Source organism: Choloepus didactylus, chromosome 4 (assembly GCF_015220235.1).
Source record: "Choloepus didactylus isolate mChoDid1 chromosome 4, mChoDid1.pri, whole genome shotgun sequence".
Lineage (NCBI taxonomy): Eukaryota > Metazoa > Chordata > Mammalia > Pilosa > Megalonychidae > Choloepus > Choloepus didactylus.
Window position 1 is genome coordinate 146,771,339 of NC_051310.1, and position 26,664 is coordinate 146,798,002.

At 35.7% G+C, this 26,664-nt stretch overlaps 1 protein-coding gene across 1 annotated transcript in view; it reads left to right on the forward strand.

Moving 5' to 3' along the window:
* The window catches only part of AQR (aquarius intron-binding spliceosomal factor), a 133,330-nt gene that overhangs the window by 8,219 nt on the left and 98,447 nt on the right, over positions 1-26,664 (forward strand). The window contains exons 4-9 of the mRNA XM_037834363.1: positions 11,844-11,879; positions 14,196-14,316; positions 16,625-16,765; positions 17,895-17,963; positions 18,992-19,092; positions 26,190-26,266. Coding sequence (XP_037690291.1) covers positions 11,844-11,879; positions 14,196-14,316; positions 16,625-16,765; positions 17,895-17,963; positions 18,992-19,092; positions 26,190-26,266 — 545 coding nt within the window. The remainder of the gene's footprint in view (positions 1-11,843; positions 11,880-14,195; positions 14,317-16,624; positions 16,766-17,894; positions 17,964-18,991; positions 19,093-26,189; positions 26,267-26,664) is intronic.

Below are 26,664 nucleotides of genomic sequence, written 5' to 3' on the forward strand. Positions count from 1 at the left end.
GTTGTGCATTCATCACCACAATCAATTTTTAGAACATTTTCATTAATCCAAAAAATAAAAATAAAAAGAAGAATAAAAATTAAAATTAAAAAAAAAAAAAAACAAAAAAACACCCAAAACATCCCATACCCTTTATCCCCCCCATTATTTATTTATTTTTTGTCTTTGTTTTCTTATTCATCTTTCATACACTGGATAAAGGGAGTGTCAGTTACAAGGTTTTCACCATCACACAGTTGGACTGTAAAAGCTATATAGTTAAACAGTCTTCTCCAAGAATCAAGGCTACTGGATTACAGTTCAGTAGTTTCAGGTATTTCCTTCTAGCTATTCTGATACATGAAAAACTACAAAGGAATATCTATATAATGCATAAGAATAACTTCCAGAATAATCTCCCGACTCTATTTGAAATCTCATTGCCACTGAAACTCTGTTTTGTCTCGTTTATCTTCCCCCTTTTGGTCCAAGAAGGCTTTCTAAATCCCACAATGCCAGGGCCAGGCTCATCCCTGGGAATTATGTCCCATGTTGCCATAGAGATTTACACCCCTGGGAGTCATGTCCCACATAGGGGGGGCAGGTGAGTTTACCTGCAGAGTTGGCTTAGAGAGAGAGGCCACTTCTAAACAACAGATGAGGTCTCTGGGGGTGACTCTTAGGCATAATTATAAGTAGCTTTAGCTTCTCCTTTGTGGAAATAAGTATCATAAGGGCAAATCCCAAGATCAAGGGCTTGGCCTGTTAAATTGGTAGTTCCCAATGCTTGTGAGAGTGTCAGAAATTCCCTAGGTGGGAAATTTAATATTTCCACATTTTTTCCCAGGCCTTCAAGGGCACTTTGCAAATACTTTTTTATTCTCTGCCCAAATTACTCTGGGATGTGACAGGGCATCAAACTAATCTGTACAAACCAACAAGATCTCACTCCCTATTCAAGTAATTATGGTGTTCGAATAAACTAACCAGACAAGTTAAATTAGATAGTGTGCTACAGAAAATATAAATTTTGCACCAAATAAACATCTCTTCCTTTGGTCTCACACAGAAGTTGAAGTTTTAAAACAGTTATTGTTGTCCTTTATGCTTTAGTCTGATTTGCTTTAGTCCTAACCAGATAGTTTGATTCATATCCTTAATTGATATCTTTTTCAGCTTTTTTAACAGTTGCTGTATAGGGTAATGCTGACTTTCATAGCTATAGAGCTTTACCTCTGAGTCTCAGATGTCACACTGATACCCAAAGTTCCAGGAAATGACTAGGTTATACACAAAATTGTCTCGCAACTCAGAATTTAGAAATAACCATAACAACTCAGGAATAGATCTGACTACTGTAAGGGCTTCGAACCTTTACAATAAGCCTTCCCCTGATAATCTATGCTCTCAAATTCAATTCTCAGAGTTTGCATATTATATTTAGTCCATATTAGTGACACATTAAAATTAGTCTTTTTGTTTCTGGCTTATTTCACTCAGCATACTGCTCTCAGAGTTCATTCACCTAGTTGCATGCCTCATGTCTTCATTCCTTCTTGCGACCGCTCTATATTCCATTATGCAAACACCATAGTTTGCCCTTCCATTCATCAGTCGATGTACCCTGAGGCCATCTCCATCCATTGCAAATTGCAGATACTACTGCCATAAATACCAGTGTGCAAATGTCCATTTGTGTCCCTGCTTTCAGTTCTTCCAAGTATATACCTGATAACATGTGGCAACCCTATACTTGATTTCCTGTGGAACCACCACATGCTGTCCTGCTGGGCTGCACCATTCTACTTCCCTATCAACAGTGAATATGTATCTCTCTCTCCACATTTTCTCCAGCACTTACATCTTTCTGTTTATTTTTTAAACAGTTTTATTCACACACCATACAATCCATGGTTCCTGGTATAATCACATAGTTATGCATTTATCACGACAATCTATATGAGGATGTTTCCATTTCTTCCGCAAAGAAAGAAGAGGAAAAAAAAAATGAAACATAAAATAAAAAGGAGAAACACCACCACCACCAAGAATCCCATACCCCTCCCTTATTTATATTCCCCTCTTATTGACATTTAGCTTTTGTATATTGCCTTTGTTACATTTCATGGAAGTATATTAAATGTCACTGTTAACTATACACTCTAATTTGCATTGATTGTATTTTTCCATATACCATCCCATTTCAACACCTTACAATGTTGACATTCATTTGTTTTCCTTCATGTAAAAACATTCTTATATCTGTATATTTACTCACCATCATTGTCCACTCTAGGTTTTGCTAAGTTATACAGTACCAGTCCTTATCTTTTATCTTTCCTTCTCATATTGTACATGCTCCTAACACACCTCTTCCATCCATATTCTCAGCTTTGTTCATTGTACTTACAGTATTGTGCTACCACCACACAGTATTGTGCTATCCATTTCTGGATCTATACAATCAGTCCTGTTGAACATTCTTTACTACTTCAGCATCAAATGCCCAATCTCTACCCTCTATCTCCTGATAACCTGTGTCCTCTATTTTAACTTCGAAAGTCACTCATTAATGTTAATTCCTATCAGTGAGACCATAGAGTGTTTATCCTTTTGTTTCTGGCTAATTTCTCTCAACGTAATGTCCTCAAGTTTCATCCATGTTGTTATAAGCTTCATGACTTTGTTCTGTCTTATAACTTCTCTCACTTTTTACCCTTACTGATGGTCTTCATTTCTGTGCTATTCTCTAAACCTCTCTCTCCTGTCTTTTCCTGTCTGCCTGTAGTACCTCCTTTAGTATTTCTTGTAGAGCAGATCTCTTGTTCACAAACTCTCTCAGTGTCTGTTTCTCTGACAATATTTTAAACTTTCCCACATTTTTGAAGGACACCTTTGCCGGATATAGAATTCTTGCTTGGCAGTGTTTTTCAGTATCTTAAATGTATCATACCACCGCCGCCTTGCCTCCATGGTTTCTACTGAGAAGTCCACACATAGTCTCATCAAGCTTCTGCTGTATGTGATGGATTGCTTTTCTCATGCTGCTTTCAGAATTCTCTTTGTCTTTGACATTTGACAATCTGATCAATAAGTGTCTTGGTGTAGCTTTATTCAGATCTGTTCTGTTTGGGGTACTCTGCACTTCTTAGATCTGTAATTTTATGTCTTTCATAATAGATGGGAAATTTTCAGTGATTATTTCCTCCATTATTCTTTCTGTCCATTTTCCCTTCTCTTTTCTTTCTGGGACACCTATGACACATATATTTGTCCTCTTCATGTTGTCTTTCAGTTCCCTGAGACCCTGCTCATATTTTTCTATTCTTTTCCCTATCTGTTCTTTTGTGCATGGGATTTCAGATGTCCTGTCCTCTAGTTCACTAAAATATTTCGTGCCTCTTCCTATCTGCTATTGTAAGTCTCCATTGTGTTTTTCATGTCTTCTTTTGTGCCTTTCATTCCCATAAGTTCTGCCATTTTTTTTCAAACTTTCAAGTTTTTCCTTATGTTTGCCCAGTGTCATCTTCATGTCCTTCATCTCTTTTGCCGTATCTTCCCTCAACTCATTGATTTGATTTTTGAATTGATTTAACATCTTTGTTTGAACATCTTTAATTGATTGTTTCAACTCCTGTATCTCATTTGATTTGTTTCTCTGACTGGGCCACATGTTTTTTCTTCCTAGTGTGACTCGTAATTTTTGCTGGTGTCTAGGCATCTGATTTCCTTGATTAGTTTATTCTAGAGGTCATTTTTACTCTCTTACCTAGGGTTTTCTTGTTGGTTGGATTTGTTTTCTATCTGTTCTTTGGTGTTCAGTTCAACTTATTCTAGATCTCTAGCATAGCTTCTGTTTAACTGATCAGAAATTTTCAGTTCTTTTTATTCTGATACTTGCCTTGCCTATATGGAACATTGTTTTTTTGTTTGTTTTTTGTTTTGTTTGTTTGTTTGTTTGTTTGAGGAGAGTGTACCCAGATATGATTGACCCCAGTCAGATTTTCCCAGACTAGATAGGCCCATGTCACAGGAAGAGGGTGTAGTCAGTATCAAGTTTCCCTAAGGATGAGATCCAGAAGGTTGTCAGGCTTTCCTGTGAGGCCTCTATGCTCTGTGCTTTTCTTATCCTGCCCAGCAGATGGCATCTGTCAGCTTGCAGCTCCCCAGCAATGTAAAGAGGTGTGGTGCCTTTAATTCTCAGTAGACCCTGACTCTGCCAGGGGCATGGTTGTGACAGGAGGTGAGGCTGAGGGAGGGCTTACTTTGTTTCTGCTCTTGCACCCCAGGAGTCTGAATTCTCTGATGGAAGGCTGCCACTTACCACTTGAACTGGGCCCTGCCTCTTCTTTTCTTGGGGAAGATAGTCCCTTTAGGGAATTATATCCTTCACTTGATTCCTTACTTTGTCTCTCAGACCTATTTTAACTTGCCTGGGTCAGTGCTGACAATTGAAAATGCCTGAAGCTTTCTCTAATGAGCTACTTAGAGTAGTTTAAAATGAGAAAAACAAACAAACCAGACCCCATGTTTCTCCAGTCAAGAGTTGGAGTTGGTTCCTGGCTCTGTCTGCCCCTTTTCTTGGGGCACAGCCCTTTTACAGTATTGTGAGCCCAACTGACTCCAAAAGCCTCTGTAGTCATTTATTTTGTTATGTTTTTCTTTCCTTCAGCTCCGCCTCTTCTCTGCTGGGAGAGACCTCAGCATTCCTTTCCTGCTTGCTCTGGTTTTATCTGTGCTCATAGCTTGTATTCAAGTAGTCCAAATTTGTTAATTAAAAATGCAATTGGAGCTCTGTTGAGCTATGTTCCCTTGCTCCTAGTAGAGACTGCTTCTTTTTCCCACAGGGGAGTGTTCCAAGTCAGCCTGCTGTGGCAGTCGGGGAGGGACACCAGCTTCTGCAGGGGCTTTACTTATAGTTCTGTGCTGAGATCTTGGCCATTCCATCCACTCCAAACTGGTGTACGATGTGTGTCCAGTCTCTGATGTCCTCAGATAGTTGTTCCAAATAGTTCCTGGCTATTTACTAGCTGCTCTAGATGACTAACTAAATTTCACACCTCCCTACACCACCATCTTTGTAAATCTTTTTTAAAAGTTTATTTTAAAATCGTAAAAGTGAAATATACATAACAGTAAGCAGCAAGATAAGTATGAAATATATATTTTATACATTATAAAACAGAACTCAAATAAATAATAAAAATTATTATTTTTGGAATACAAAACTGTTGATCACTGTTCACCAGTATTTACAATAAATTAAGCAACATACAATTGGATAACCTTCTGATTATGATGAAATTATTTTTTTTTCCTGGCTTCTGCTAAAACAGTTACCAAAATACTGAAAAGATTGAGCCTACATGGAAGGAATGCATTAGAGGTAAAGGAAAAACATGCAGGTCAATAGTTTAGATTACAAAAGTCTTTACCCACTTATTCCAACAGGTCCTGAACTGCAACATCTTTAACCATCTGATTAGGTTTCCATGAATCATGACCTTTTTAGTCAATACAGCACTTTGTGTCTGCTCTCCCACCCCAGGAGTCTGAATTCTCTGATGGAAGGCTGCCACTTACCACTTGAGCTGGGCCCTGCCTCTTCTTTTCTTGGGGAAGATAGTCCCTTTAGGGAATTATATCCTTCACTTGATTCCTTACTTTGTCTCTCAGACCTATTTTAACTTGCCTGGGTCAGTGCTGACAATTGAAAATGCCTGAAGCATTTCAATACAGTACAGGGATTTCCATGAAGGAAAGCTCTCTAGAAAGAACCTTTAAATGCCCATTTAACTAAGCCTTGCTTGGCTAATGAAAACAACAGTATTTTCCTTGTTTTCTCATATGGGGGGTGGGGGTGGTGCAGAGATTGTTGGTTGTGGTAGATCTCCCTCTCAGAGTTTTTTGTTTGTTTGTTTGTGTTTTTTTGTGTAATAAATTTTTTTTTAAATTTTAAATTCAGTTTTGTTGAGATATATTCACATACCATACAGTCATCCACAGTGTACAATCAACTGTTCACAGTGCCATCATGTAGTTGTGCATTCATCACCCCAATCAATTTTTGAATGCATTCATCACCCCAATCAATTTTTGAACATTTTCCTTACTCCAAAAAGAATAAAAATAAGAATAAAAATAAAAGTAAAAAAGAACACTCAAAGCATTGCATCTCCCCCTCCCATCCCAGTTTTTTCATTTAATTTTTCTTCCCGTTTTTCTACTCATCTGTCCATACACTGGATAAAGGGAGTGTGAGCCACAAAGTTTTCACAATCACACAGTCACACCATGTAAGCTGCATAGTTATGCAGTTGTCTTCAAGAATCAAGGCTACTAGGTTGCAGTTTGACAGTTTCAGGTATTTCCTTCTAGCTATCCCAATACACTAAAAATTAAAAAGGGATATCTATATAGCGCATAAGAATGCCCTCTGGAGCGACCTCTGGATTCCATTTGAAATCTTTCAGCCACTGAACTTTGTTTTGTTTCATTTTGCTTCCTTAAGCATATATGAGTTAAACACAAGTTCTGATTCAGTAATGACTATGGACATTTTTCCCACATTTAGAAAAGCTGTTCTCTAATGCAGAGGACATAATGTACCATAGTATCAATTGTTTGTTTTCTTTTCTGATAAATGAAGCAACTACAGAAAGCCTTTATTTGTTCAAGGTAGCCAGTGATACTGATGCAAAAAAACAAAAACAAAAACAAAAACAAAAAACAAAAAAACAACAAAACAAAAAAACCCAAAAAACAAAAACTAAAAGCACCCCAAAACCCTAACAACTCCCCCAATACTACTGCTTCAAAACAACTATATCAAGCCTGATTTCTATTAGAATGTAGTTATTCTTCATACTAATAAATAAAAACAAACAAGATCCAGATTTTATTTCTATACAAATATGTATAAAAAGCAATGTAAACAATTATTGGGCTTCATCTTCTGTCAAGAATGCCAAGTTAGTCTGTCTTCATAGAAGGCAATTGCAATCTGAGGATACCTCATGTTTTCCTCTTTTGCCAGCATTAAGTCTGCCTCATCTGAATCCTTCCATTTTATGAGAAACATTAGTTCTCCACTGCTGTCTGTGGCATCAATTATGCATTCAAGATCAAGACCCCTAGCAGAGCCTCTTGGTTTGTCAGCAGCATCTCTTTTCTTTGATTTGCTATTAGTAGATTCACTGTCAGATAAAGATTTTCTTTCTTTCTTTCTTTCTTTCTTTCTTTCTTTTTTTTTTTTATCATTTGTTTCTTTACCAGCTTTTTGAGAATTAAGACTTACTTCAGTTAACTCTGGGCAATCTAAATTTTTTTCGGGCTCCCAAGTATTGTCAGTATTTGTAAATCCTTCCCACTTCAGGAAATTCTCCATCTTCCCTTTCAGTACACGTTGATCAAGTACTTTTTCTACCACAAATTCTTCAGGCTGTGCTTCTTCAACTTTTTTACTGTTTTCATTCTACTTCTTTCCCATTTGTTTTTGCCCTCACAGTTTGGCAGAGGGAGAGGAGAGGAGGGGTGAGGATGGTGGCCAGAGTTTTCTTGGTGGCTGCTTTTCTCATAAAAATTATTTTTGAAAAAATATGGAGGAGATAATTTTCAGTAAATCTTCCTTTCCCTTAACTCGCAGTTTATCTATGTATGCCTGTTCCTGTTCCCTGCCTCAGCCCTTCTGTTTTGTTTTTGTTTTTTAAACATGAAAGGGTTTATACTCTACATGCTGTTCCACAGCATGCTTTTTTTTTTTTTCTTTTTTTTTTTAATTTAACAATGTGTCTTGGGCATCCTTCCATATTTGCGTCCACAGACATGTATGCCCAATGAGTATTTTAGAAGGCTAAATGACTAAATGTGTTAATATAAAGTAGAAACATTTATGTTATGAATGTTATAGACATTATAAAATCTCAGATTTGATACTTTTCTTGTATTTGAGTCTCAGGAAGTAAATTTTGTTAAGTATTATGAAGGCAAATCAATGGCAATTTCAAAATAGGAGACTAGTGTTTTGTTTTCTTTTAATGATTTGTTCATGTGTCTGTAGAGGTAGGCAGAGCCAAAGGCTCTGTTAAGGATTTTGTTCTTTATTTGTAATAGGAAGTAGGAAGCCAGTGGAGAGTTATAAGCACAATGAATGGTGATACTTTACAAAGAGAGTTTGGGGGTAAAGGGGTGGGACAAGAGGTAGGAAATTAGTTAAGTGAGTATTACAGTGGTCAGGTTCAAGATAGTGGTGGTTTGGACTTGGGTAGAGTGTTGGGTTGGAAAGCATTTGCCAGGTTTGAGAGAGAAGTGCAGTGATGTGAGGGAGGTATGTGGTGAGTGACAGAATGGGAAAAATCGTTGGTGACCCCAGAGTTTCTGGCTTAATTTGCTGGGTGATTAGTGGTGCCATTACTAACTTTTGCTTTTGTTGTTGGGGGTCAGATTGGGCCTGGATTATTATTTCACTTTTGGGTATGTTCAATTCTAGATACTTAAGGGCTACACAGATAGAGATGTAGAAAAAGCAGCTGGGCTATCTGGGTATAGAGCTTAGAAGAGAGGACTGGGTTGAGTTTGTATCAACCACCATTTAGATGCCAAGGGTACAATAGCAAACATGGCAGATAATGCCTGCCTTCATGGAGCTTACATTCTAGTGAGGAAGACAGACAAGAAACACACAGATTATGATGTAATGTCAGGAGACAGTAAGTACTATGAATTAAAATAAAGGTTAAGGGATAATGACAAAGGCTGCTTTTTTGGATAACATGATCATGCTAGACCTTCCTGAAGAGCTGACATTTGAGCAGATATCTAACATATGACTTGTTGGTCTGAGAGAGTAGGTTTGGATGAAATTGCCTGAGAAAACATAGCTAAAGATGAGTGAATAGATAAATTCTAAGCTACTTTTTCTTACATATCAATAATTGCTAATATCCTTTTTTTCTGATATATTAAGGATATATCAATCTGAAAATTATCTTGACCCTTCAGAACTACTTCACTCTTTTCAGAACAGGCTTTCACTCCAGTGGATAGTAGTTGCATGTTGCTTTTTTTCCATTTAAAACCTTGCTATTAAGTTTTCTTCTTTGAAAATAATTTTTAGAACAAAATAACTAAAAGTTGCAGATGTTTTTTAAGCCATATAGATTTGACTACTTAACTGATGGAAGAAGTAACCATCTTTATATGGGGTCACTGAGATTTATCCTGGCACTCTTAACAGCCATTTTTTTAACCTATACACAGCTTTGTATACTTGAATAAACTTGAACTGATTTCATTCTGCCTCTGTGTCTCAAAGTTCAGTGCACTTCTATAACGCATAAACTGTAATGCATATAAAATTTTAAATGATCATTTTTTAGTCTAGTGCCAGAGGAAGCTGGTTTGCTGCGCTGTGTGCTTTTAGCATTTGTACTGTTGGGGGAATGGCTTGATGTGATATTTATTAACTTGTTTGTAGGCTATCAAAGTAGGCAGTTTATACCTGTAAGTTACTTAACTATTGCATATTAAGGTACTTGTAATATTATACATTTTTTTTCATGTCAGTCCTATTTCCTCAGGAGGCATCTGGGAAGTAAATTAATCAGTTTTTAATATTCTTATGCTATAATGATCACTGCTAGAATCTCAAAATTAGATGGGTGTTAAAAGATCATATTGCCCAATCACCCGTGTAATGTGTAGTATATTACATAAATAATTCACATTTGTTATCCTTGCCATTATCAGATTTGGCAAGCTTGTCTTACATATTTTTATCCAAGTTTGATTTTAAAATATTAAAAGTAATAACTGATATTCATTGAGTGCTTGCTATTATATCAGACTCTATTCTAAGTACCTTGCATATATTAACTCACCTATCCTCATAGCAACCCTATCAAGTAGTCAGTGGTGTTATCCTCATTGTGTAGATGAGGAAACTGAGGTACAGAGAGGTTAAATAACTTGCCCAAGATGCTTTCCAGTAATTAGAGCAGAGCCAAGTATAATCCAGTACTCTTAAATAGGACAGGGTTCATTGCCTTCTAGAACTCTCTTAGCCAGCAGACTTCATGTGATTATATTTCCTGTATGTGTCCAGCCAAGTGGTTTCTATGCTTAAAAAAAATAGAAGAAAAAAAAAGAGTAACTCTCTTATAGAGTGGTCTACTTTTGTCAAAGTATTTATGTCTTTTTTTATTCAACATTTTTAAACTCCTTTATTATGAAATATGACACAGAAAAGGACATAAAACAGTAATGTTTAGCTTTATGAATTATAAAACAAACACCTGTGAACTGCCACAGAGGTTAAAAAACACAACAAACAGAAAACTGCTAGCATCCCAGAAGCTCCCTGCTTGCCCCTTTTCTTTACTGTTTTAGTATACAAATATTAATTTATTAGTATTAATTTAATATGTAATATGCTTTTTTGAACTTAAATAGAATTATGGTGTGTATTCTTTTGCAGTTGACGTCTTTTGTTTATATTGTTTGTTTATGTATTTATTTATTGTCTATTTAACACTAAATCTGAAAGTAGGTAGTTCAGGAGTTCACAATGTCAAGGTCCCTGCCAGCCTCTCAATAGTTTTTTTTTTTGGCTTTCCATATGTGGTTGCCAGAGGACGACCATAGCTCCAGACCTCACATTTTCGCACAACCGTATCCCAAGATAGGAAGCGGGGGGCAATAATGGCAGCAAAGCAACTCCTTTTGCATTTTCCTTTCCTTTCTTTTTCCCTTATCAAATGTAATGGTCCAGTTAATGGACCCATTTTATTATACATAAATTCTATAACTTTGGGAGGATTTAATGAAATGTATGTTAAGTCTTTGATGTGTCTTGCATAAAGCAAGCTCTCTGTAATTGGTAACTTAAAAGTAACCATCCCAAAATCCTTCAAAATATTTATATTGTCATTATTATTACTTGTGACTTTTCTTACTTTTAAAGTTATTCTGGCATGATGTCTAGTCTCTAGACCCATTTTTATTTCTTAAGCATACCTTTTTAGTTACACTCTTTACCCCTGTGCTTTTAGGAGGGTTTGACTCTTAAGTAGAATGTTTCCATTTGAATGTTAAAAGGAAGAATATTGGCCAGTGCTTAAGAAGCATTGAGATAGACTAGCATTTGGTAGTTGTGGTAAATATTATGAATATTAATGAACATTTGTTTTTAAACTAAAATTATTTTTATTAATCTATTTATATGTTTCCCTAGTATGTAATGGAGCTGATTGTTTGTTACATGGATAGTGTCTTATTTTGCCAGGCTTCTGTGACAAATACCACACAATGGGTTGGCTTACACAGTGGGAATTTTTTGGCTCCCAGTTTTGGAGGCTTGCTTCCTGGGGTTAGTAGTATTTCTGGTGCTGGCTTGCCACAATTTTAGGGGTTCCTTGGCTTGCTTCTCTGTTACATGGTGATGTCCTCTCTTTCCTCTTCTGGTTTCCTCTGACTTCTAGCTTCTTCTTGAGGCCTTCTGTGACTCTGGCTTCCTTTTTATAGTGAATCCAGTAATCCAGATTAAGGCCCACCCTGCTTCAGTTGGCTACACCTTAATTAAAAATAATATCTTCAAAAGGTTCTATTTACAATGGATTCACATTAACGAATGGTTAAGCTTTCACTTTAGTAAATGTTCTTGGATAATTTTTTTAAGTAAAATAAGCCACCCTGAAACAAAATACAAACATAAAAAATCTACAGTAAAATTAGCATTTTTTCAGTGCATATTAAAATATGGTTATTTTGATATGTGAATTAATATTAAAAGATTTCAAAGTGCATTTGCATTAATAATGGAATCTTTACTCTTAAAATAATTTTATTATTTATTTTTGTATTTTTAGGTTTGCCATCAGAAAGATAATGCTTCTGGAATTTAGGTGAGTTAAAATATTTCATCTTGATAAAGTTGAAGATAACAGTGCGATTTAATGCTTAGCTAAATTTTCTGTATATTTTGTGAGTGGTTAGGAAAATAATTCTACATTTGTGAAGATTTTTATTTTTGTGATTGGCTTGTTTTGAAATATGTATCCTTTGTTTTTAAAGATGATGCTGCATTGTCAGTATAATTTATGTTTTGAGTGTGTTTCATACTAGTTAAGATAGCGTATACTTGGCGGTTTCTAAACTCTTACTAGGTTCCTCTGAGAATCAGGGCAGTAATTTGAAGTGCATTCTGTAGCTATTTTTTCCTCTGCCGAAATGAGTTGTCAATTTTGAAATTAGCCAGGCAGCCTCATTTTGACCTGGCCACTGATAACATAAATATTTCGAACAGAAGATAATGTTTGTACACTTTTTAGATTATGAAGGGTAGATATTTGTTACAACCAGGTATGACCAGTAGGCTGAAAACAAAAGCCAGAGTTGTTGCTGATGATAGTAATGTTTACCATTTATTGAACATTTGCATTATGATAGAGGGATTTTACATAAAGAGCACTCACAGCAGCCCTGCAAAGGAAATATTATCCTCTCCATTTAATGGAAGAGGAAACTGAGATCAGAGAGGTTAAGTAATTTACTCGAGATAATATACTTAAGTAATTGGCAGAGCTGAGATGCCAGTGTCTGATGCCAATGCTCATGATTTTTCTGCTTCTCTACATTACCTTGAGATCTGGTTTGCTCCTGAGATCAAAGCCTCTGTTTTAAAAACTGTCACTCCCTCCAAACTGATTTGACCCTCACAAAAATGGCATGAAGTACAGAGGAGACATTGAAATTCATAGTTATGAAGTGACTAGTAAATTGAGTGCCTACTATATACTGAGAACTGTGTTATATACTTTCAATAACTTCAGTAATTTCTCACACGAACTACAGTACAATTCTGACTTTACCCAGAGTTAGGAGACTCCACAGGTTAAGGGCATATTCCTCCACTCTTGTGGAAGATTTACTTCTTCCCTCACTGCCTTCATCTCAGACACCAGCTGGAAGTTTGGGAGTTCTCAGTACCACCCTTACTTCTAACCAATTGGCTACAAATTTGGGAGTTCCCACCATCCTCTCAGGTTTGATAGTTCATTAGAACTGATACCAATCAAAAGTGGTGGGTTCTCTTCCCAATGCGCTCAAATGATCAATTCCTGAGACACTGGAGTTTCAAAGAGAGAGTTTATTGCTAAGCTGAAGCAGGAGATCAGATGGCCTATTGGCCTAAAAATCTTTCTCCTCAAACTGCAGTAATTCTGATAGTTTTACAGTATCGAAAGATGGGCAGGTTTTAGGATAATGTGCACAATGGCTCGAGATGACGAGGTTAGAGATCTAATTATTGAGCATGCACAAATTGATTACATGCTTAGTCACAGAACGTATATAAGAAATGGTGGCCTTAGTATGATGATGAGTATGATTTTTTGTTTTATAATGTGGTATAGGCCAATTATCGGTTAAAATTTTAGCTACTGTGCATACCAGGTGGGCCAATTTTGGTTAGATCCAGTTCCTTCTATCAAGATAGGTTCAGAATTGGGGTGGGTTAGTTCTGGGCTGCCTCAAGGCCCTACATTAATAAACATTAGGGACTGTCTCTTGTGATCATAAGACTTTAAAGTTAAAAAACAGGATAAGAAAGTAAAGTGAGGGCTACAAGTTTTTTGCAGTCACAAGATAAAGGCTCTATAGTTTTACACTCATTATCAGACATCAAGGCAGTAGATTACAGTTCAGAAATTTCAAGTATTTCCCATCTATTCTAATATACTAGAAAGTAAAAAGAAATATCTTTATAATGATTCAGTAATCATAATCATTTCTTAAATCCTGATGCAAGTTAGTGTTCATATGTTGGAGACATTTTTCTGTGAAAGTGCCATCATACCACTTTGTTTTTAAGGTATTTGTCAGGAACTTTTGTTTTTTCACTTCATAGTGATTGTTAGATAAGGGACTATCTAGTGATCTAAATGGTGATAACCATGTATGGCAGTAACCTTTGATGTCTTCCTAGTTGAGTGTATAAGACTCATTCTACAAAGCCACATAGTCTATATATTAGAAGCTTGCAATAGGTAATGCTGACCTAGATTACAGGTAACTTTGTGAAACATTCTCAAATTATAAATAGCGATTTTCAAAATATTTTCAGAAGTTGCGAATAATTATGCTTCTCTAGATGAGTGATACATTACAGTGAGTGGTATTAACCAGTGAAGTATTTTTCTGTGCCTTTTTACTCTTCACAGCCAGTATCTTGAAAATTACCTCTGGATGAATTATTCTCCAGAAATGTCCAGCAAGGCCTTCTTGATGTCAGTCTGCTGTATGGTGAATGAAAAGTTCAGAGAAAATGTCCCTGCATGGGAGGTAACAGGCTTAAATTACTTCATAGTTTCAATACTGTGCCACTTAAGCCATTACAAAATAGGAGAACTTTTTACTGATAATAATTAGGCTTTTAGAGCAGCACTTTGCCAAATAGTAAAATAACTTTTGAGAAAAATAATGGATATATGAAAGATAATAATACAGTTTTCATTTGGATTCAGTACTTTCTTCAAACAGATTTATTATGTGTTGAAAAATTATGCATGTGGTGTTATATTTGTGCTTTGTGCTTGAAACAAAGAATGGCATAGATATAAAGATTTTTTCATCAGGAGCTGTTGAAGTGGAATGTATATTAAGTGGAAATGGATATTTATATGCTCAAATGAGATAATTTGTCAGTGTCTTATTTCACATCAGGGAGTGTATCGTTGTAGTTTTACGTGAACAGAATAGTGTTTCTGAAGTAATGACAGAAATTTATATTGTAATTTTAGTTTTTCTTTGTTCTTGATTTGTGATCTATTTTCCCTTTTAGAAATTTCTAATGAGCTAATGTTTTCTGTTTGTGCTGATGGAAGAGAGGTTTGGTCAGTGGAGATCCAAAATCTAGTTTTTCTTTGGTGACCATAAAATAATCAGCTCATCAACAGTCTCTTCCTTTCCAGGCATACTTTTTTAAATGAAGAAAAGGCAAGATTGCTCATCGGTCTTGAGGGTATGGTCCCTGTTCTGGTTTGCTAATGCTGCCATTATGCAAAATACCAGAAATGGAGGGGCTTTTATAAAGGGGATTTATTTGGTTACAAAGTTAGAGTCTTAAGGCCATAAAGTGTCCAAGGTAAGGCATCAACAGCAGGTGCCTTCACTGGAGAAAGGCCACTGGCGTCTGAAAAACCTCTGTTAGCTGGGAAGGCACGTAGCTGGCATCCTCTTACTTCTGGGTTGTGTTTCAAAATGGCATTCTCCAAATGTTGCTTTTGGGGCATTTTGTCCTCTCTTAGCTGCAGCTCTTCCAAAATGTCACTCTCTTTTGCTCTAGCAAAATGTCACTCTTAGCTGCTCTGAGTTCCTTCTGTTTGTCAGCTTTTTATATGGTTCCAGTGATTTAATTCAGACCCACCCTGAATGGGTGGGGTAACACCTCCATGGAAATTATCCAGTCAGAGGTCTTGCCCACGGTTGATTGAGTCACATCTCCGTGGAAACATTCAGTCAATAGGTTTCAACCTAATCAACATTTAATACGTCTGCCCCCAAAGATTGCATCAAAGAACATGGCTTTTGGGGGGACATAATACATCCAAACCAGTACAGTGCATACCAGGTGGGCCAATTTTGGTTAAAAAAAATGTTAAGACTCTTTGAGATAAAACCATGGACTGTTGCTCAAATATTTTAGATAATGGTGCCATTCACCAAGTCAGGTAATGGAGGATTGAGGAATACTTTGGGGGATACGAAGTTGTTGAATTGAATTTTGGACATACTGAGTTTGCCTTTGGAATAACTATATGAAATTGTTTATTAGAGGAATCTAAGGAGCTAGAGCTAAAGAGGGAACTCTGGATTGAAGATGTATCTTTGGGATCCTTAGCATTTGATAGTTTAAGTAATGGGAAGGGATGGAAGAATGATAATAGAAACCTAGGAACACTGCTATTTAAATTTCAAGAGAGAGGAGCCTTCAACACAATGAAAAGGAGTTGAGGGTTGATTAGACTTGACAGCTGTAACAGCTTCAGAGGAGTGGTGTGGGTAGAAGCTTGTTTTAGAGAACTGAATGGAAACAGCCAATATAGACCATATATTTGGAGCTCTTGTCAATGACAGAAGATAGAGATGTGGCAGTAACAAGGAAAGATAGATCAAGAGAGGCTTGCATATGTTTTACATTATTTACATGATAAGAGTAAAGAACTAATATAAACCAGGACAGGCTGTCCTTGAGATTAATTAGAATGGGCAAACTGTAATTTTTGCTAAAGACGTTGTTTCTTTCATTCAAGTCAGAATAACTAAAACACTTCAGATCCTTGGTAACAAAATAAAGCCCAGGCTAAATACAGGCATAATCCACCAAAGAAAAGTTAATCAAAAGGAATTAAAGCCATCATTTTCTTAGTTTAAGGTGTCTTCAACTCATATTACTGCCAGAAACCTGTATTTGACTTGCTACCATTAATTATAATTATGTGATATCTCTTTTACACATATACAAATAGTCTTATTATTATTTGGTTTTATTAATAGACTACTAAAAGCCTACCAGTGTTTTTTTGAGGGAGAAAAATACTGTAGGTATGTAAGACAATTCAAAATGTATTTTTATTCTTTCTCTTTTCAGACTTTTAAGAAGAAGCCAGACCACTTCCCATTCTTTTTTAAGTGCATCTTGAAAGCAGCATTAGCTGAAACTGATGGTGAATTTTCACTCCATGAACAGACAGTCTTACTGCTTCTTCTTGATCATTGCTTCAATAGTTTGGTAATTTTACCTTATCATTTAGGGGAATTTTCAAGTTTTCTTGTTCTTCTTGGTTGAATTGAAGTGAGATTACTTCTATAGCCAGCTCTTCTAACATAGTAGTAGGGATTGAGGATAATCCCAAAAGCTTAATTTCAACCTCTTCTCAATAAAATCATTTTTATAAGATATGCTCACTTTTTAATGGATTTGTACTTGGTCTCTCCTTTTCTCTATCTGGACTCTTAGGAAAAATGATAGAGAACTGAAATTCTCCAAAGGTGGAGCACAAAAATGAGACACAGCAAAGAGTCTGGTGTATATGAAGTTTGAATAATGAGATTTCTGCAACAAGCTGCACACAAAAATGTAGTTTCATTACTTTCTAGTTGTGCTACATGCACAGGCTGGCTAGTCAGCGGGAGAGTTATATCCTGAGTTGGCTGATTAGGGCCAATTTTGGATGATCTTTGTGTATGATACATTTCCATCCTTCATAAGATAATCTTCTAAAAATTTAAATACTTACAGTAATGTTTCATTTGTGCTTCCCTGCTATGGTTATCTGAAGGTGTATACACATTTATTTAAAAATAAGCACTTTTGAATCAATAGTGTATAACTTAGACCCATGAATCAGCAGAATGTATGGAGTTCTTATCCAGGACCCTAAGTGTTAATTGTCAACATCAGAAAGGTGGATGGTTATTTCTCTTTCCTCTATGTGCTGCTTCATATGGACTCCTGTCAAGGCATATAAAAATATTTATTATGCCCTCTGTAATTTAGACACTGGATGCCACTACTACTTATTTCACATTTGTTAAACAAAACAGAGAGAATATAAATCAATATAAATAGATGTAATTCCTTATCAGAAATTGAACAAAAACAAGATTTAATTAGTATTAGTAGTTTGGTGCTAGGTTTAACCAATTGAAAAATTAATTGTTATTGAAAAGTCTTCTTTTTTAAGTATTAAAATTATCCTTAATTTTAATATTCTTCTTAATACTAAAATATCATTAATTTGAAACTATTGGTGACATACTTTGCCCCAGGACTTAAAAAGGCAGTGTGTGCCTTATGTAATGACTTAACGTAGAAATGTAGCTGTGTTGATAAACTGTTTTCTTAATGCCTTAAACAGGAAGTAGACTTGATCCGGAGTCAAGTACAGCAGCTTATCTCTCTCCCAATGTGGATGGGCTTACAACCTGTAAGTATCTAATTTCAGGTATGTGTGTGTATGTATATTGTAAGTGGAGCATTTGTTTTTCGACTGTGTGGCTTTATTATGGATGTAAAAGTGGTAGCTATAAAAATCCCTTTTCCTGATTAGAACATTTGTCTGAGTTATCATGCATTAACTTTACATAGGTATAGTTTTTAGTTTTAGAGTTTTTATGTGAAGACTAATATAGAGGCAGTATTGCAAGGTGAAAAAGGGCAATATCTATTGAACTCATAGAAAAGGGGAGAAAAGTAATTTAGCAAAGTATTGTTATTATCCTTAAGTATGTCTTTAGATGAGATGTATTTTTTATTTACCTTGATTTGAATGTACATACATCTATGGGAGAAGGTCTGCCTCACGTTTAATATTAGCAGCTTTTTTTTTCTTCATATACTTATTAAATGACCTTTATATGCAAGTATCAAAGCCAAATTAATAGATCTTAGAGAGTAAAGTTAAAACTATCAAATTTCAATGTAATTCTTTGTGCAGAATTCCATTTCTTGCACATGGGTGTTTTTGCATGCACCCAGATATGTAAGCACATTCTTAGATAACCAGTTGATGGGATGAAGGCATAAGGTGAATATAAACTAATTCTAAATTGAAAAGTGATAAGTGCCATAGAGAGAATATGGTGATGGGGGCATTTCCTTCTTATTTACTTGCGATGACTGTTTTATGTTCATTGTTTCAGACTCATATTTTTCAGACTTCAGTGCTAAATTTTAGAAATAAAAATTTAGCTGTTAATTGAGCTTAGAAGCTTGACTAGAAAAGGTAGTTTCTTTTGTCTTTTTTTTTCTATTAACAAGTAGTGGAATTGAAAAGTTTTTAAAATACAGTTATTAGTTTCTTAATTTTTAGATACTGTCATGTTGCTTTCACATTTTATCTCATTGGTCTATATTGGGCTATATTATGTCAATATATTAGAAACCTAGCTAATATTGATCTTTATCCTTATAGAATTTAAACTTACTAATGATTTAATATCATATCTCTCTCAGGCACGATTGGAATTAGAATTAAAAAAGACACCCAAGCTAAGAAAATTCTGGAACTTGATTAAAAAGAATGATGAAAAGATGGATCCAAAAGCAAGAGAACAGTATGTTGGCAAAGCTTCATTCCATGTTGGTTTATTGTGCTGTGTTATGGTCCTAAATGATATTGACTGGTTTGTTGCTTCCTTTATATTAGTGCTGAATCCAGATATATGATTCATAAGTACTTTTACTTAAGACTGTCATAGGATTATTTTTCACAGAAGCCTATAGGAGAAGCCACAACCCCACCATAGTTCTCTTTTTTTCCCGTTTCTCTGTGCCAGTGATAAGTATATATAGTTGCTGACTGTTCTTCTCCCTGCCTATTCTCCAAGTCTGTCCCTCACAGATTGTTCTCATTCTTCTTCACAATCCTCAGGCTATCAAATTCAGCTTTTCTTTCTTTTTCTCACTCCCTCACTCTTAACAATGACTTTGGCACACTTCAACCATAATGTATACAACAAATATTATTTATTATTTTTTCAGGTATTGTTTTAGGCATTAGGGATGTAACAGAGGACAAAACAGAAAGTAATTCCTGCTCCTCTAGAGCTTACATTCTGTTCTAGTTGGGGGAGACAGCAATAAACAGATGAATTATATATTAGATGATTTTATGTGCTAAGGAGAAAAATAAATGAGGTAAAGGGATTAAAGGAGCAGGTGAGGGTATATGCACATGAAAGTTTAGGAGAATATGATGGCAGGGGTAGGGAAGGGTGTACTACTGGTGGTGTGTTTGCAGTTTTAGATAGGGTGGAAAGAAGGAGAAACCTTCACTGGAGTGTAGACATTTGAGTAAGGATCTGTAAAAGATGAGTTGGTCATGTAGATTTCTGAGGAAAGAGCATTCAAGATAGGGAGACCTGCATGTGCGAAGGCTCTGAAGCAGGAGCATGATGATGTTCAAGGAACAGTATAAAGGCCAGCCTAGCAAGGTAGATGAGGTTAGGGAGGGAATTGATGGTACTTGTGCCATGTAGACCATTGAAAGAACTTTGCTTTTAATGCAGTGGGAAGAGAAGCTGTTGAAGAATTTTTGCAGAGGAGTGGTAAGATTGTATTTATGACAGGGTTACTCTAGCTGCTGTATTGAGAGTAAACTAAAAATGGGCAAGTGGGAAACAGGAAGATTAATTGGGAGGAAATGCAGTAGGCCAGGGAAAAGATAAATGTGCTAACAGTGGAGGTGGGGAGAAGTAGTCAGATAGTGGATTTAATCCATAGGAAAAGATAAATGTGCTAACAGTGGAAGTGGGGAGAAGTAGTTAGATAGTGGATATAATCCATAGGAATTGCTTTTGGATTATATGTAGAATATGAGAGAAAGAGAAGACTCAAAGTGACTCTACATGTTTAGCACAAACAGTTGGGAAAATGGAATTGCCATGTCCTGATGTGAAGATGACTGTAGACAATGCAGATTTGGGGACAACGACCAGGACCTCAGTTTTGGGCATGTTGAGTTTGAGGTGTCCATTAGACATCCAAGAGGAGATGTTGAGTAGGCTTTGGTTATACAAATTCTGGGGAGAGGTATCTAGGGTATATGTGGGAGATAGATAGATAGATAGATAGACAGATAGATAGATAGATAGATAATTTTGAGAGTCATTGTCATATCATTGAGAGGACTAAGGAAGGAAATATAGATAGAAAAGAAGATGATCTCTGTATTAGTTTCTTATTGTTACTGTAACAAATGACCACAATTTTAGTGTCTTAACACATAATTTATTATTTCAATTCTATAGTTCAGGAGTCTACTGTGGGTCTCACCAAGCTAAAATCAAGATGTCAGTTAGCAAGGCTGTGTTCCTTTCTGGAAGTGTTAGGGGAGAATCCGTTTCCTCTCCTTTTCTGTCTTCCAGAGGCTGCCCACATTCTTTGGTCCATGGCCACTTCTATTTTCAATACCAGTCAGAGCCAGTCAAGTCTTTCTCATCACATCACTCAGACCCGATCTCTTATGCCTCCCACATCTACTTTTAAGGATTCCTGTGATTATATTGGGCCCGCCATGTCAATCCAGAATGCTTTTCCTATTTTACAGTCACTGATTAGCAACCCTAATTCCCCTTTACCATGTAATGTAACATATTCATAGGTTCCTAGGATTGGCACATGGATAGAGTTGGGGAACACTATACAGCTTTTTTAGGGATTACTTGAAGTTAGTGGTCAAGTATTTAAAGTGAGACTAGTCTGCATATTTGTATGTGTTTCTCCAGCTATGTTCACCTGTGGGTATCGGCATATAGACACTTAACTAGTAGGTGGAAAACTGGATTTAATTGAGTTTGGTATTTAATCAGATGAGCATGATGAAAACTGACAAGGTAGTTGAGGATGAATGCAAGAAAGTGATGAAATTGGACCACATAATTTAAGCTTGGTAAGTAGAGAGATGAGGACATAAGAGGGTGAGGGACAGTGAAAAGATAATTTACTCAATGGATTGTAGGTCCAGGTGGGGTAGAAGGTTTGTGGTTGGATTATTTGAGGTGTGAGCCTGAAAGATGGAGATGGTAGTTAGAATGTGAGATACTTAGATTATAGAGAAGTTACACTTACTAGTAATTACAAAATTCAGTATAGCCAATGGGAGTGAGTGGCTGAGATGGGGCTGAAGACAAGGTCATTGGCAGAGAAGTCAAGGAGTTGAGAAGACAAGAATATGACAGAATTGGTATCAGAGCATGAATGTAGCCAGGAGCTAAAATCTTCATAAACTTCATAACTTCATAAACTTTGTAAGCCTCAGTGTGTTGTAAATGTCTGTATCTTTGATACTGCACGTTTTTCCTTTCTATATGAATGTCTTTCTCTTCTTTCCCACCTCGTGAATTTCTTTAAATCCTTTCCTTTCTTCAAGATGTCACTGAGTATCTCCTGTATTAAGATTTCCCTTACTCATAGCTTGCATTGATTACATTCTCCTTTGTTCTGCCATTGTACCTTATATACTAAATCTGTATTATGGTATTCTGTCATGGCAATTAGCAGTCTTTGGTTGCCTGTCCATTAGACTTGAGAGCAACTTGACAATAGGGACCATGGCTACTTCATCTTTTTGCCACCTGTGTTTAAAGCAATGTCAGGTGTGTAATAGATGATCAGTATTTGTTGAATTTCCCTAAATTGAATTTGCATAGGAAGATCAAAGCTCTGTCATATGATCCCCCACATCTTTTATCGTCTATGGGTTGAAATATTTCTGAAGCTCTGAGTCCAGGAAATTTGATTCTGTCATTTGACCTGAATGAATTTAGATTTTTTAAAAAGAGATTATTCAACATTGAAGCGTTTTCATTTAGAAAGCATTTCTTAGTAGAAATTATGCTTAACAATATTTTGATTGATTACTGAATCATCAATCATAAATCATATGGAGTTTATAACAGAGATTTGATTCATTGGCCAATTTCTTTGTCCAAACAAAAATTTCCTGATTTTAGCTTCTATTTGTGAAGTTTTCTTTGAGGGTTCCTATAGTTAGCAAATCCAAACACAGAATTTTCAGATCTAAATTTTTATAACAAAGATTTAATTCTGTCTTCATGTTTGATCATTGCATTTTTATCATGTGCCTTTAAGCTGTTACCAAAGTGTTTATTTTTAGATGGATTAATTATTTCTATCAAGTTTATTTTATCAACAACAAAGTTTACTATGGATAATTTTAGTCATCGTCTTTATTGATTATTTCTACTAGTAATATTTATCATTGGATATAAATCTGTGGTAGCTACTATGTATTTCATGGAACAAAATGCTATTGGTAGGACACAAGGGGAAGGATCCGAATACTCCAAGAGGTTTGTTTACTCTGTCTTTCTGAGGCTAAGTGATCTAACTGTGCTGTTGCCTTATTTTTTTCCATGACTGTTCTAACCATAATCTTTCTTCTTTTCCCATCTTTACTTGCCCTTTTCTACTCACTTTTTCTCTGCTTACATATTTATTCGGGTCTAGGATAATGGCTTTTGGCTCTGTCTTATTTTTCTTCTACTAAGATTGTAGTCTATGCTTACCTTTCCTTCAGACCTTATAACTTGCACTTGAATTTCGGTTTCCACTCTCCCATCCTCATCTGAAATTGTTTTGTTTTGTTTCGCTCCTCACCAGTCACCTCTAACATCTGACATGGTTTTTTGTTTGTTATTTTCTTTGACTCCTCTACATTATTGATTCTGTTAATTAAACTTTGGTTCTTATACCACCTCCCTCCTTCAACTTCTACAACTTCTCAAGCTTTTTCTGATTTTGTGTATTTTTCTCTGTGTTTTTCTTGGCTTTGCTTATTCTTATGTCTAAAGTATTGACACATCCCAAGGCTTTATCTTATAATGTCTTTTAATTCCCCTTCACCCTCCCCCAGAGGTTTGTGAGAACACTGAGGTTTAGTGAAATTAAGTAGCTTTCCCCAAAAGATACAAATCTAGGATGTGGCACAATAAGAATTTAGACATAGTTCCTTCTGTTAGCAATTATTTTTTCCCCATAACTACTGTGTTAGTAAGAAATAGAATTTTACTTTCTGTGTGATGGAGAGCCCTCAAAGGATTTTTTCAATAGACTGATATAATCAGATTTACATATTGGAAAGATCTCTCTGCAAGCACTATGGAAGATAGATTTTAGGTGATCATGACCTGTGACAGGTGTGGAAGGTAGTTGTAGTACTCTGGCAAGAGATAATGAAAGCTTGAAATAACAGGCAATGGAGATAAGAAGATGGTATGGAGAATGGATCGATATTTAATGGATTTTGGTGAACTGTTTGATGTGGGGTTGACAACAAAGCTACTAGTTTTCTGCCTAGGTGTCTAGGTAATAGTAAGATATTCACCAAGATGAGGAATATAAGAAGGAGAGTATATTTGGCATTAAGGAGAATGAGTTTAGTTTTGCCTTGGCATGTGGGTTTATCTAACAAGGTGGAGGCTATGAGAATTGTAGCAAATGTTACATTTGTAGATACATGTATAGGTAGTAATTGAAACAATGAGTATGGGTAAGATTATTTAGGTAGGGTATGTAAGCCGTCAAAAGAGCTTTGAAGACAAAAAGAAGTGAAACTTGGAATTATGTCGGTAGGTAGTGAAAAAGGAAGGAACTGAAATTCTGCATTTCAGAGACAATTTTGGGAGTCAGGGTATGAGAGCTGGAAGGACAGGGTATTAGGGTCAGAGTAGGAATATCCATTTGATCAGTCCTTCCGTTCTTTAATTTCCATTTCCATTCTCATCTCTTTCATGATATATTTCCAGTCAACAGCCTCTTCATTGGACTAATCAAATGATATGTGCTCAGATCTATTCTTCTTCACATCTTTGTAGCATTTTTTTTAACCCCCTCTTTCCACTTTTCCTTGAACCATTTCTGCTGCAGTTCATCTACCTTTCCAACTATTTCTTTTCTTTCCCTTTTCCAGGTTCTTCCTATTTATCTTATTTTTTTTTCCCAGCTGTTACTATTCCCTGAGGTTGAGTCCTTTAGTTTTCTTGTTCTTCATTTTCCCCATAAGTGATTTCATGAAGGTCCCCCAGCTTTAGCTATTACCTCATTGTGATTTAATCCTGAATCTCTTTGGCAATTACTTCTCTTCTTTGTTGTCTTCAGTATATTTAACTCCTTGTAATATACTTCTACTCAGATATATTGCTATGAACTCAAATTGGCTTATCTAAATAAAACTCATGTTTTCTTCTTCCAAACTAATCTTTCTGCCCTGTTTCAATTCTCCCAGCCATTTAGGCTTGGAACATTCAAGTCCTCTGACTTGTTTGCTATGTCCAGTCAGCCAGTCTTACTGGATTTGTCTTTTGTGCATTCTATTCTCTCTTGTCTATTCACATTACTGTCATCTTAATTTAGGCCCTTACAACCTCATGACTAAACCACTACTATAAATTCCTGTTTGATTTTTCTTCCCGCTTTCCCACAACAATGTAGCATAATAAGCTATTTTCATAAATAACTCTGTTTATTCTGCCATATTCCTACTCACAAGCTTTTAGTGGTTTCCCGGTTCCCACTGGATAAATTCTATCAAAACCTCCTGTTATTTTTCATGACTCCCCAAATTGCCAGACTGCTGTATTCACTGTTTCCTAGACATTCCTTCGCTGAGTACCCTTTCCCCTCCACCTACCTCAATTGGCTGCTAACCAACTAAAATTCTTCCAGACCACCTACTTTAGGCCACAGTGCTTTCTTCTGATCTCCAAAAACATACATTTTCTGTTATTTACTGAGATGGCAGTTACTTGTGTAGTGGCTTAGAAAATGTATAGTGGTTTAAAGTATGGCTTCTACACTCAGATTTAGTGGGCTCCAGACCTAATTTCTCTTTGACCTTGAGCAACTACTTCACCTCTTTGAGCCTCTTTGTGAAATTGGGACCGTAGTACCTGTTTCATTGCAATGTAGTAAGTATTATTTAAGTTTTTTTGTATGGAGTGCTTAACACAACTCTGTTCAGATCCCGGCACAGTAAGTGCTCAATTAATGTCAATTAGTTTTAATAATTACATGCTAGCTTGGTTTACTAATTATCTTTACATTATATGACTTGTCATTTTAAGTAGATTTTAGTCATTCCCCCCATTTGTATTTCTTGCAGGACTGACATAATCATTTGCAGGTATCTAATACCTGATCAGTGTTTGTTGATTAATTGCTACACAGTGCATCTTAAATTAGTAATGAGTGGAAAATTGTTTTTGAAACTAACATTTAATTTTTAAACGTTATAATATTCAATCAGATTTAATACTTTAAATGTATTAAATTATAAAATTACTCATCTCTTTAATTACATATTTAAATTTCAGATTTATAATGTTAAGAGCAGAATATTAGTGCAATTTTGAAAACTTTTTCAGTCCTGACCTTTAAGTTACAAGTGAAAATTCTTTTACAATAAGAAAAAGTGACTCTTTCTTAGATAGTTTATTAGGCAGTAGTGGGCTCTTTTGTTAAGTAGTGCTGTATTTACATAAGAGAAACTTTGTGTGCAAATAATGTCCCTAATTTCAAAAAGAAATGGAGCATTTGGACAGTGTAATAAAAGCATGTTCAATATTTGAAAATTTACTTTTGAAAAAATTATTTTCAAAACTAATTTGGTTAATATAATCTCTGATTTTAGGGCCTATCGAGAAAGAAGATTTCTTTCACAGCTCATCCAGAAGTTTATTTCTGTGCTGAAATCAGTACCACTTTCTGGTAACTATGTCCTTTTACTCAGCTTATTTTACTTAGCTCATTGAGATACTCCTATAGTATTTATTAATCTCTCTTTTATGTACAGCTCTTAGAATGATTTTTAATCGTAAAGATGACAAAGTATATGTCTTCTCCTTTTCAAGTATGCTGCCAGTCTGAGTACTGTGCCTGCCCTGAAGGGTTATTTTAAAGGTACCAGAATGCTTACTGAAATGTTCATTTATTTAGCAAATTTTTTTAGCTTACTTACATTGGGATACAAATATTTTTTAGCTTACTTACATTGGTATAAAATGGGGAATAAGACATTCAGACCCTGTCCCTCTGTCCCCATGGCATTTAGAATATGGTATTGAATGGGGTTTCCAAATGTTATCAAATATAGTTTGGAGGGGAAG